This window comes from Dinoponera quadriceps, unplaced genomic scaffold (genome assembly GCF_001313825.1).
Source record: "Dinoponera quadriceps isolate SergipeBrazil2010 unplaced genomic scaffold, ASM131382v1 scaffold1889, whole genome shotgun sequence".
Taxonomy (NCBI): domain Eukaryota; kingdom Metazoa; phylum Arthropoda; class Insecta; order Hymenoptera; family Formicidae; genus Dinoponera; species Dinoponera quadriceps.
In genome coordinates this window covers 1,226,418-1,239,849 of record NW_014557272.1, presented here as the reverse complement: position 1 = coordinate 1,239,849, position 13,432 = coordinate 1,226,418, and the positions used below count along the sequence as shown (strand labels likewise).

The 13,432-nt window shown below is 44.9% G+C and overlaps 1 protein-coding gene across 1 annotated transcript in view; it reads right to left on the bottom strand.

Annotated features, from left to right (window-relative positions):
- LOC106748873 (CCR4-NOT transcription complex subunit 6-like) overlaps positions 1–13,432 on the bottom strand; it is a 363,820-nt gene that overhangs the window by 35,253 nt on the left and 315,135 nt on the right. The window contains exon 2 of the mRNA XM_014627791.1: positions 5,523–5,591. Coding sequence (XP_014483277.1) covers positions 5,523–5,591 — 69 coding nt within the window. The remainder of the gene's footprint in view (positions 1–5,522; positions 5,592–13,432) is intronic.

The following is a 13,432-nucleotide window of genomic DNA, read 5'->3' as shown; positions in this document are numbered from 1 at the left end:
TTCAAAAAAAGACGTCAGACGTTTTTTTACCTTCATATATCATTTCTCTTCACTGGAAATTTAATTTAATAAAAGTAAAATCCTTAAATTTCGATACTTATCGAAAGTTTCAAAAGGAGGCCTGTGTGGCCCGTTTCGTATTCTAAATTTTACAAAATTATGCATTTCAGACGACATATATGTGAAATATCAAGTGCACCTAACAGTAAACAAATTTCGCGTTAAAAACGTTTCACTGAAATTTTATGTTACTTTAACATGAGTGGAATATGCTAAAAAGCTAGAAAGCAAATATGATGTTAAATTAACACATTCGCTTTGTCAACATGTGTCGTTCAGTAACATAAAAATGTTTTACTATATAGATGCCTTTCTACAAAATATATCTTTTTATCGAAGATGTTCCTTCGTATCTCACGAAATAAAATATATTTCGGGCGCTCGTTCAAACACTGCTACATAATAACAAAAACCATACATACATTCTTACTTGAGAAATACATGTTCACATTTAAGAAATAAATACTTTATCGTGTATTATTTGAATAAATATTTAACATCTCTCTATGATATGCGCTTCTCCCGCCCTCTCTCTCTCTCTCTCTCTCTCTCTTTCTCTGCGCACGCCAATGTCCGGGGCTCGCTATATCTGCGTTCAGCGGAGAAAATAGCTCAGTGAGCGCTTAATGATTATCGTTCCTGAATGGTACATTCTCTTCGATCTATCAAGAATCTAAAAGAATACTCCCGTCACAGACGATATAATCACTAAACGCCCACTGATCTTTCTCCGCTGGACGCAGCCTATGCTTTTCACTCCACTACGGCGGCGGCAGTCGAGACTGATTCCGTCCCGAATATAACACAGCGAATCGTAACACGTCGCCTGCGATAATTACGGCGATTCCCGGCCGAGAAATTGGTTTTAAGCGTGCCCGCTTGAGCGTAATCGCTCGTTCGCTCTCTCCTTGCTCGCATTCCTAAATCGCGCATTCGTAAAGCGGCAGCTCGCCGCGAATGCGGCGCGCGCGGCATTGAGCGATTACAGCTGCCCCCCGTCGTAATCCGCGGCGAGTCCGCGTCGTAATGTTGCGTTTGTTAGGCCGATGAGTCCGTCCTTTCTCCTTTTCTTTCTCCGTCTCTTCCTCTTTCTCATGTAATACGGGCTAGCTCTCGTAACGTACGCGCGCGCCGCGCGCACAATATTCGATCACGGCCATTTACTAATAATACGCCTGCGTTCTAATCCGACGCGTCTTTACCGTACACCGGATTTCCCGCGGGATATACAAGGTGCGCCGTGAAGAAGCGCGCGCGGCTGCGGCTGAGCGCGAATGCAATCCCCGATGAATGTCGAGGGAGGATCTCTCTTCTCGGAGAAAAGAATCCGGAAAAGCAACCGCGTCTGCGATCGTTTGATTATTCGGCGCTCCGCATCGGGGAAATCACCGGCGATACCTTCCGCGACATCCGTGGGGATGCAACTGATAGCAAAATTATTATCGTATGTACGTTACTCTCTCTCTCTCTCTCTCTTTATATTTTGATATTATAATTATGCATAGTATAGCAAGATAATTAGAAATATAATTAGGATTCGTGAAACTGAAATTGCTATATCGATGATACATTTACTTAACGAATTAATCTTTTTAAGATGTAATTGGAGAACGGAAATATCGGCTTTTCGAGTCGATTTCGAATAAACTTTCGTTTATCGGGTTCTTACTTTTAACGATAACGGCGGATCATGGAAGAGATATACGCGCTTTCGTTGTGAAAGAGAGGGAAAGAGAGCCATCTTCGAATCTCGCCGGAACGCGTTTCTGTTCCAACTGCCGCGTGCTTTACGATACACCCAGTACGTGAGAGGCTCGCTCGCGGGAATTACACCGAGCGCGTTTTAGAAGACTGTACTTGGCAGCAGAAGCGTCCGCAATTTACCCAGAATGTAATGGGCCGCTCTTTGGAATAAAGTGTAATGTTTTCGTGTAAAAGTCAGCCATACGCCAAATCATCAGCCATTTCCCGCAGTGCGTCTCTAAACATTAATAAACCACCAGTTACCGCGCGTGTGCACACGCACGTGGCCAACAGAGAGGAGTGATTCGACGCAGCCGGGAGTAAATATTACGCGCACAGTGGTGTTATTATGAATTATATCACAAATGCATGTACCACCATGTCGAATTTGTATACAACAATTCCGTATTTGACGAACAGTTCCGTGTTTGACAAACGGCGGCGGATGAACGTAGAAATTAACGATATCGAGGTAATTAAGAAAGAGATAACGGCCAATAAGAGACAAATCGTGGCTATTATAGCGACGTATGTAACTTATTATTGTGGAAAAATATAAATATTCATCGTGTATTACGCACGTACCGAAAAATTTTTTGGACAAACATATACCCGGCGAATCAACCTTCCACACATGAACCGACCCTTGCATTTTAGTAATGTAATTTATAAAAACCCCTGAAACATTCTCTAATAAATTAAATGATAAATTATCATATGATTCCGTTTCTCATGTTGCGAAAAATACTGTTTCAGGAGTGTCTTGTATTCCAAGCTTGGTTCAATTTTGTATTAACGATTCTTTCCGCGATGTGTGCATAACGTCATAATATATACCTCGTAATGTTTGTGTGACCTATCCTCACGTTCTTTTCGATTAGACTAAATATCCTAAAAGTATATTGGTGTTAAAAAATATATAAACAAATGTATACAGCGCAATGTAATGTCAGTAAATACTGTCAGTCAGGAGTGAAGGGTCGGCTCATGCGTGGAAAGCTGATTTGCCGCGCTATACGTTTATTTGAAAAATTCTTCGGTACGCGCAACGAACCGAAACACAATTAACATTTATATATTCCCACAATAATAATTTATATGGGGTACATCGCCATAACAACAATTTAGTTTTTATTGACTATTATTTTTTTCTGCCTTAGTCACTGATAAAACCGTTTATTAACATTTACAGATATCGAGGTATTTACATTTCGCATACTATTATATCGTCCTGTAACTTACATTGTCGCAAACGAGAAACAGAAACTTTCCGGCTCGCCTCGATTCTCGATCGACCCCTAATTCTTCCTAAAGGGATAGAACGAATAGAGGCGAAAGAGATAAAGAAGTAAGACTGGAGGAGAATCGGATAAACTAATAAGACTCATGCGCGTGCAGGTTCTCCGCCGGCTGGTTCGCGGGTATCGCGACACGGTAAACAATTTTACGAGCGGTATAGGTCATCAGCGAGCCTCGCCGGGGTATAACGCGGCACCATCTCGTAAATAATGAACAGCGTAAACCGTAATGAAATGATTTATCGCGTCCAGCGCCGACAATGGCTTCCTTTTGGACGGCAGCAGCCTCCACCGGCAGTGCGGCACGGCAGACCGGCCGTTTGTACGCTTCTCTCCCGATGCGCTTTCTCTCCCTCTTTCACCCTTCCTGCTACCTCGACCACCGCCGCCACCGCCTCCTCCTCCACCGTCGCAATAAATCTGTCCAGATGGTGCGGTATATAGCCGTCGGCGGGATGCAACACGGCGCGGTGTACGTAGGACGCGCTGCTGCGGCGCTTCGGGGCTGCGAAACTCGTCGGCCCCGGCGACGGCGTTGACCGATGGTCAAGGTGGCGTCCGGCGAGGGCACGTTAAGGCGAATTTACGCGGGTTCCGGGATTTACACGAGCGTGTATACGGAATTCTCAATAGACGGGGGACGATCAACGGGGATTTTCGTTCGACCACGTTGTGCCGCGAGGAAAGAGAGAGTGACGCGCGAGGGATCGATTCTTCCGTCTCGCATTTAATGCACCGCGCGAGAAATTGGTCGGAGGAAGTTTTCAGCGGCGTCGACAACGACGGCGTACTGGGTGCGCCAACGCGACCGTTCGCGTTCCTTCTCGACGCGCGGTCGTGCGACGAGTTAAAATTGTTGGTCTGTACAGTGTCAGATTTTCAGTGGCGATATTAGAAGGTCCCTATATAAGTTTATTATTTATTGAAAAAGTACTTTTCTATAACTTTATTTAGCCAAGTAATAAATGTTAATCCTAGCTCGCTATAATTCGGTTTAATGGACTGCTGTTTGAACGTTTTCTAGTTTTCACATGGCATACTATTTTTTTCATAAAATATCAGGTGTCTGCTATAATAAACAAATATTATTTTTTTTAGATCGCATTTCTAAAATCATTTGAGAATTATTTCCGAAAACACTCTTAAATTTAATATAAATTAAATAATAAATAAGTTTAGTTCAAACCCAAATCACTTTTTTGATCTAATATTATTATCTTATTCAGACTCTTCAATTCCTACATTACAAATTTAAAAATATTAATTGGAGTGAAAATGACAAGGCGACAAAGACGAACGGTCTCACAGACTGAATTAAAAACTCGAAAATACGAGTGACTAGCTAGAGTTAATTTTTAGCAAAATTAAGAAAAATATACACAATATTACATACACGGAGATATTATTTATTCCTTATTTTTCTTACTAATGTAAATTTACTTATACGTCAGTTGAGCTAGTGGAGAGTACATAAATATTTAAATATGTATATATATATATAAAACATGTATCACGAATATCACTATATATTGTAAATTTCCTATGGTTATATTTTCAAGGCGAAATAAAAAATTGAAAAAATTTGTTGTATCTCCATATTACCTCGATATTTGTCCTTAATATCACAGTAGTTTTTCATTAAAAACCCGAAATGTGGTCCCAGAAGAAATTAAAAATAGAAGCCAAAAATAAAATATTAAATTCAAAGAACACGTGTGAAAAGTATCTTTAGTTGCGAATATCTCAACTACCGAATGATTAATCGGTTTCTACACTTCACAAACACGGTAGGTAGTATTTCCTAAAGCTAAAGTTTCAAAGAATTCCTAAGAAAGTGATTTGACGGATCAACTACCTTAAATAACGCGTCCGGTGAATTTGATAACATCGCGTGCACGGTACGCACACGTCGCGGCGTGGCCTCAACGCGTGTATTTATTACCGCCGACGTAAATCGCAATTTGTTTTACGGCGCACGCATTCGCCGCGTCTCGTATTTTGACTCGCCGACGCGCCGCGCCGGTGTGCAGCATTTGCAAGAGACACGCGAGGGTCCACGCGCGCCCGCACGATTGTCACGACGATGCATTACTCACCATTGGGTACGCGATGAGCGCCCATACGTTTTCCCACGTTACCTCAGGCTCGCCCGTTACCCGCTGTCCGTTAAAACGCCGCCGCCGCGTGCGTACACGTTGTAATAATAAACACCGTGTATTGATTTAACGCGCGCGGCCCGCGCATTGCATGACGCGCGAGAGTGCGCTAATGAAAGCTTCACCACGGCGTTACATCGCGATCGCCGGCTGAATTAAGTCCGTCCGGACTTCACGATTGATACCTCCGCGAATTGAGGGGAGGCCGTTTCTTCGGCCGAGAGAGAGAGAGAGACGCTCTTTCGAGCTGCAGACGTGTACTTACATGTTGGTCTCGTCCTGTTGGGCCTTGTCAGTGGAATCCACGGTCTCTGCGGCGGATGGTTTGCCGTAACTGCAAAACATAAGCGAGCAAATAACGTTAGATGGCGCAAAAATTAATTTTCAGTCGCTCACGCCACTCTTACCGCTAAAAATCCGGATGTTATCATAATTATCGTCACGAGGAACCGAGTCACGCGTGCATTTTAAGTATCTCAGTTGAACACAGCGTATAATCATCGTATAATTAAAATAAAATACAAGTACGAGATATATACGTTGCAAAAAAGTGTTACCGTTCGAATAACCGTAAGTAACAGATATTACTGTACAGATATTCATTTGATCCAAATAAAAGATTTACTTTAATACCCGTTAGCGAATATCCACTAAAAGTAGAAATATAATTGACTACGATATATATATTTCCTTCGTATAAAACAATTATGTGTATGTGCTGTTGTTGAAACGATTGCGACAAATAATAAATTCATAATATTGAGAATAACAGAATTTATTTGTAGAAAATATTTATTGACCAGGAAAGTCTAAATTTAAAATCGCAAGGTTTCTTCAGTGGAAAAAAAGTGTTATATATTATTCTAGTAAATACTCTCTTAAATATATAGAACCATTTTACATTTACATTCAGTGATGCATTTACAAATTAAGATATTATTACGTTCAATTATGTATACTACATAATGTTAAAATATATTTAAAATATTACTTCATTTAAGAGGCAGGAAAACATGTAATTACCTGATTCTGGCACTTCTTTTTTCTATTCATAGGAATTTTTTCAGATTTTTCCAAATACAGCACAAATTTAGATTAGAATACACAAAGTTGTCCCAAAGTAGGTTATCGCACTTTGATACAAATTGAGAATTTCATTCTTATCTCAGATATATGGGATGAAGCTTCTTCCTAACGATGCTGATTGGCCATTTGCTTTGTGCCGCATGTGATTGTCATTGCCAGAGTCGAGGCAATTTGTCCGAATATCAGATTAGGAAGTTAATAAATTGGGTTATATTTTTAACATTATTACGCCTAATAACGCGCGCATAGCGTTTGCGTACTTGTTAAATATAAATACTTAAAGTACTTCGTTATTTTGTTCAATCGTAGTGTAAAAAATGGGAACCAGAAGACTCTTTAGAAAAATGTTGGAAATGACCAAGTAGGATCTGTTTACGTCTTCCACTTAGAATCGTATATCTAACAACCTGCGTAGATATTTCCCAATTAGAACCCACTATTATTCTGGGAGATCGTACTGGGTCCCAATTAGGTCCTAAGAAATTTTCTACGCGGTAATCTTTATAAACAGCTCGGTATAAATTATTCCGCATTGCCGCTCGCTGAGCGTGCGCGTCGGTCGATTTTTTCCAAAACTTCGCGAGCTTCTCCTGCGAAAGAGGGAGTCTCCTCAGACTCGCCAATTTGGCTTCACGCTGATACCGTGAAACTTCTCAGAATGATCTAATCAGCGATGGGCTTGCGACCGGAAGGGCATCGCTAGCGCGACGACGACAGCGGCGACGACCACGACGATATCATTGAAGCGAGGACAGCGAAGATCGCCGGGGGTCGGGGGGAGAGAGGTTATTATAATCGCGATGCGATGAAGCGAGGAAGGAAGTTGCGGGTCGCGCTCATTAGACCAGTTCATTACACCTGCGTCGCCTAATGGCGCTCACTTACGGAAGAAGAAGCCGCGCGGCCGGCTGATAATTAAACCGTTCAGCCGAACGTCACTTGCACGGGGCCCCATTAACGAGGTACAGGGCCAAGAAACGCGAGGAAAGAAGATGACGCCTGCATATGACAGCGAGATTATACCCGGTGTCCTCCTGGCCCACAGCGGTGCAGCCTCGTCTATCGACCCTTTCCCGGTACTCGTGAGACTAATGGAAGAGAGGTCCCAGCGGAAAATATTCCCGAGTTTATACCTCGAACGTGATGCGCGTCCAAGGGATGATTTCGTAGGACACCGTCCGCATTATTGACTTTCCGACAGTTCTCTGCAGTTTCTCCCTAAACGCTGAGAAGAAAGCCACCCGATCTTCTTTTTCCTCCTTTACCTCATCCCTTCCTTCTCTTCCTTTTCTTCTCCTTCGAGAGAGAAAAGTCAAAGAGCAAGATTATTTAATAGAGCAATGAGGAGCCTTTCGCGCGTATCAAACTGATATACCTTCGAGCATCGCGGCGCGTGTTCATCAGACGCGTAAAATCGAGCATTCACGGCAGCGATCTTCCGGGCGTGCGACGTTCGACGGCGATCAAGAGCAGAGGGAGAAAAAGAGGGAGAGAAGCGAAGAAATTCGACCGGGATGGTCGGGAAGTTTCGGAGCGGAACGAACCGTCGTCCCGGTGCCGACGGTTTTATCGCGTTCGCGGAGCGTTTCCCGCTTTTTGACGGCAAACCGCGCTTTCGCGCGACACTGCGGTTGCGCGCGGGACGACGACGGTCGCGGTTAAAGAAAGAAAGTCACGGTTAATTCTTTTTTCGCGCTCCTTCGCGGTTAACGTATCGCGATGCGCGCGATACGTAACGATGCGTAACGCGCGCTGTCGGTAGGTTTTCGCCGCCTTTCATCCTCCGCGGCGGGAGTAGTCGTCGATTCGCCGGCGTATTTTCGCAACGGCGAGATTCGTAACAGCTTCTCCGTCGTCTTCTGCGTATCCGCAGGGGAGGGACGCGTGTCAGAAGAGGCGGAGGTTTAATAATAAGGAAATAGGTCAACGCGCCAGACGTTTATGTTCGACGTTCTCGAGATGCCCCGGAATATCTTCCGAGTTTCAAGAATAATCCCGTCTTGTTTCAGGGCTACGGAGTTATTTACGACGGGGGCGGCGAAGTTTCGCAATCTATTCGGCGGTCGCGCCGCGAAATCTCCCGGAGGAGACGAGATCTCGCGCCGATATATTTCACCGGGAGGATCTGTTCGCGAATAACTTATCGCGTTTCGCTTCTTCTTTCTCGCTTCCTCTTTTTCTCCCCATCAGAACGGTATTATTGTTCGGGGCGGCGATACGAATCTCCTCGTAGCGTCGGTGACGCGCGAGTCATAAGGCACGCGTGCACGACTACATAGAGGAAAGGATTTCTTCGAATATAATCGGATTTCTTTAATTGAAACACACTTTTCTTTTGGAATGGAGCAAAGAAATGGAATGTTCAACTCGACGAACAGAATTGCTTGGTTTCTCAAATAATAAATATCTCTTTACGTCAAATAATACATTTCCGTTTCTGTTTTCATTCAAATATTACAATAGCTGTCGCGAGCAATAAATTATTTGGAAGTAGTAATACTATGTTAAAAAAATATTAAACAACTTCTTTTTGTTTCAATGGGACGATATTTGATATGTAATGAAATAAATGTGTTTTTTTTTTATTGAAAACCAAATATTATCTCCTCAAAATAATGTTTTCTATCAAAAACGTGGTTTAATCTAGTAAAACAACATTTTTATTCAAATAAAATAATGTTCGATATTAACCTTCTAACCACAAGTTTGGGGTCGGATGCATCCCTACAGTTCGTTTATTTTACAGCGTGTACGCGCTGTTTCTCTTCTTAAGGAATGTTTCATGTTATTATTTATTTCTTTTACCCATTTTCTACATGAAAAACGGACAAAACAGAGTATGGTGTTACGAATCCAACCCCACTTTCCTGGATGTATTTAAAATTTACCTTGTCGCTGAAAGATTAAATTATGTCGCTTATATTAAACAAAACTAAACCAAACAATACGTAATACTAAATCTAACGAAACCCCTTTTTCTGTCTGTACAGCAATTAACAAAAGAAGAGAATCATTACATTTTGTACACAATCGTACGTTGCAAATTAGTGATACCGTACAATGAAAACAAACATATCCGAGAGAACAGCGACGCGAGGAAATGGCGAGAAAAAAAAACAAGACCAGAGATAGCGGTGTAATGACGATAACACAAATACGAGGATGTACGATCGTAATATGCAAGGATATACAGAAGATACGAAATAATAATACACGCCGCGGCGTTGCGTATAATGTAATAACACGTTTTCCAAATGTGTAGAAGCGCGCGTGCGCGCGCGTACGATTCGCAGTCACTTTCCACTGATTATCATCATTAAGTCGCCGTATTATCTCGCGTGTGCGCGTGGATGATCAACTCGATCGCACCCGCCCGCTCTCGTCCACCCGCCTGCCATTCATCCATCCATCGAGATTAATCCGACGCTTTTCGAAGCTCGTAACATCGCGTTACAATCGTGCGTGCCAATCACGGTGCTGCCGGGCACGAAGGGATTAATCGGATGGGAATAACTCGCGATGGTGTGTTGAACGCGTGCAAAAACGAGAAATCGAACGATCCCTCTCTCTCTCTCTCTCTCTCGCTCGCTCGCTCGCTCGCCCGTCCGCATTCTCTCTCCGTCGGAGCTTTCCGCTGTCACGATCGAAGCCGGAGGGATTTTCGAAACGTGTTACGTGTCAACGAGATGTTTGCCTTTAACCCTCAATTGCTATGATGGATCAAATGCGATTCCGGCGCGGGTACCTTGATAAAATAGTGGAAAGCACGGAGGGAATTCGTTTTTAGCCTCAACGCGCGTGTGTATGTCAACCGGACAAGTTCGGCTGTAACCCTCAATTATCGCGACGGATCGAACGTGATCCGGCGCGCGACGTCCGTTAAAGTACTGAAAGAAACGAAGAGAGAGAGTTTGTTCCCAATTCACCGTTTCCTCGATACATTTTCGCGGTTTCGCACTTGGTTATCCCTCCTCCCCCTTCCGCGCTCATGAGGCTCTGGAAGCGGAAAATGAAATCAACGTCGCCTTTGAAGACCGACGTAAAATTTCCGCACTTAACACACGACGGCACGAGGTCGTGAACTCGAGTACACCGGAGATTCGGGAGGCGGAAATGTCCCGCATTTTCCGGAGGAAAATAGAGAGAGAAAGAGAGAGAGAGAGAGAAAACGTGTGCGGAGAAACTCCCTCGCTCGCGGTCACCTCGTTTCGGGCAAAGCTTCTCATTACCCGCGCAATACTCGGACGGCGATAAGGGCAGAGCTCGCGGAGGAATTCGAAGATCATCGTATCAGCGTATCGATCGAGTTGATAAAATATTTGCCCGGCGGGGGCCCAGAAAACAGAGGCGGGACGATGGCTCGACGAGGGTCGAGATCCTCCATGGCGAGTGTCTCGGACTATCTCGAGACACGAAGGGAAGGCCGGAGGGAGATACCGGGGCGTACGAGAAGGAAACAGAGAGAGAGTGAAGGGGGAGGGGGGAGGTCGTAGAATTGAAACTGAGAATTCTATTTCGTTCCCTCGGGAGCCGCAGGGTAGAAGATAGAGATAGCGCCCGCGGGAGCATCGGCGCAGGATAATACAGGCGACAAGAGAGAGAGAGAGCGGCATGCAAAGCGGCGTATTTCAGCGCGCCTGACGTCGCGGCGATTTATTCGACGTTGTATTTCTGCCTTCAATGAATTTAAATGCGCGGCTTAGCAGAAGGAGACGGGAGTAGGAGAATGAGGGGAAGGAGCGGGAGGAGGAAGGACGGGTCGCCTCGCTCGGCGACGGGCGACCGTTCCTCCTCCGTAAGCCTCTTACGGTGTAAATTACGAGATGAGCGCTTGTTCAATGAGATTGGCCCGTCAATTCGCGGATCGCGATCCATTCCGCGATTAATCGTCGAATGGTCGCTCGTGCGCGCGCCCCGAGCTGGAACGCGAGCGGGCGCGTAGGCGCACCAAGTGCGCCGCGCGCTCGCACGTCTTCGTCCAGAGAAAACGGTGTTCGTGAACTCGATGAGGTTCCTCGCGCTAAAGTAAGTTCGCAAGAGAGATCGCTCGAGTCACGAACTTCAACGTCGATGCGAGATATCGGAGACGAAGTGACAAACATCACTCGCACACCGATATGAACTTGGCAACTGACTTGAGTCGAAGTTCTGGAAGAAATCAATATTTGAACTGTTTCCGTTCACAAGTCAGACGTCTGGCTCACATCGATATCACCTACCGCGTCCGTTTAAAGCTTGATTACGTGTTCGTATATTAATTTCATGGCGAGTTCTCAGTGGTCGCTTCTAAACGTATAAGTACGATCTTTAGATTAGAAGAGAGAGAGAGAGAGAGAGAGATTAAAGTATAATTATATCGTCTTAGATATTAATCTCCTCGCGATCACGATCAATCGCATCGAATGCTTTCGTAGCGCGTAGAAATCTTATATCTAGGGTGAAAAAGGGGAACGAAAGAGAGAGAGAGAGAGAGAGAATCCAACGCGCGATTATAGTTATACGATTCGCGTTTATACGGCGGCACACCGTAGGTATGCGTGGAAACAATTACGCGAGAGAGCCGTCGTCCGCATTCCGCAGGGTCTTACAAACCCAATTAAGATCTCCCGTCGAGACGCGAGGCGATACGCGCGAGACGGCCCTCGTAATTTTCCCGGTACAACGTGTTCGAGCTTCTTCACTTCGTGTTCGCGTTATCGCGTCGAACGCATTTCTCTTACGAGGCCTCTTACGAAGCCTCCTCTCGTTCCTGGAACTTTCATACCGCCGTCATGGGAAACGACGACGAACCGCTCTCCGCTCGTTCGCCTTAATAATTAACGTCCTCGCCAATTGAGACGTCTCGGTTTCGCGAGTCGCAACGCGCCGATTTAAAGTCCAGACGGTAGAAGCGTCCGATTCACGAGGAGACGCAAAGAATTCAAAAAAAAAAAGAAAGAAAAGGAAAGAAAGGGAGAAAAAAGAACGTCGAATGGTAGGCGATGTACTTCGGGAGGATGAGATTCAGTTAGCGATCGATACGGACGAATCAATTTTTCATTCCGTGCTCTCGCCGTGGCTGGAGAAGCGCGAGTTTCCCCTCTATTTTCGTGATTTTAATTTCCTCACTCGCCGAATTTCCCGCCTTATATTTTATTCGTTCCTCTCTTAATAAATAACGTTATGAAGCAACGTGGACAAGAAGTAAGCCGAGATTAAAACTCGACTTTTCTAAAGCACCGCTTATTCTGCGACTTCCAAGCCGTAGCAGCAGTAGTAGCGAAAGAAGAAGAAAAGAAGAAGGAGACCGTTAGAGACATTACGGCTGGCGTTTTTAATTTATCCGCATTTTCATTTCATTTGGGAGGCATTTAATCTTCCCCCGCAGTCCGCTCTGCCCCGCGTGTGGCACATATGTATATTAAAATCTCCTTAATAACGCGTCGCGCGCGCGCGCTCGTCTGCTCGCCCACTCGCGCACGCTGACAATTTCGCAAAACAGTTGTGGCCTCGTGTCTCTTTAATCCAGAAATTGCTCCATCATGAGACGCTTTTTATCAAGTCCGCGTGTAATTCGAGCGAAAATAAAACACTAAAGGCAGGGGAAGGGGAGGACGACGACTAAATCTCCGGCGTCGTTCCCGTTTTCTTTGTTTCATCGGCATTATAATTTTCCCCGCATCCTCCCCCGCCCGCCAGTCCGTTCGTCCGTCTGTTCGTCTGGATGAAGTAATCGCTGCTGCTGAAATTTAAGTTTCTACGAAGGTCGTTCGTGATATTATTCCCTTTGATGTGGCCGAGTCGAAAATTTAATGTAATTACATCGCGGTTTATTACCGGGCCGCGAGAGGGACGATAATCTCCGCGCGCGGGGGGGGGAGGAGGCCTACTGTTTCATTCGCGCGACTTCGCCCCCTCCTATTTTTTTTCTTCTATTGGAAACCAGCACGAACGTTTTTTATCCGCCGAGATCTCTCGAGCGAAGTTCATTAGCTGGTAACGGAGAAATTGTTGCGACGACGGTGACCCGATGTCCTTCATTTTAAGGGATGTTTAATGTTAGCGGTATACGCGTTACAGTCTCTCTTCCCCTTCCCGCCCCCCCCCCCC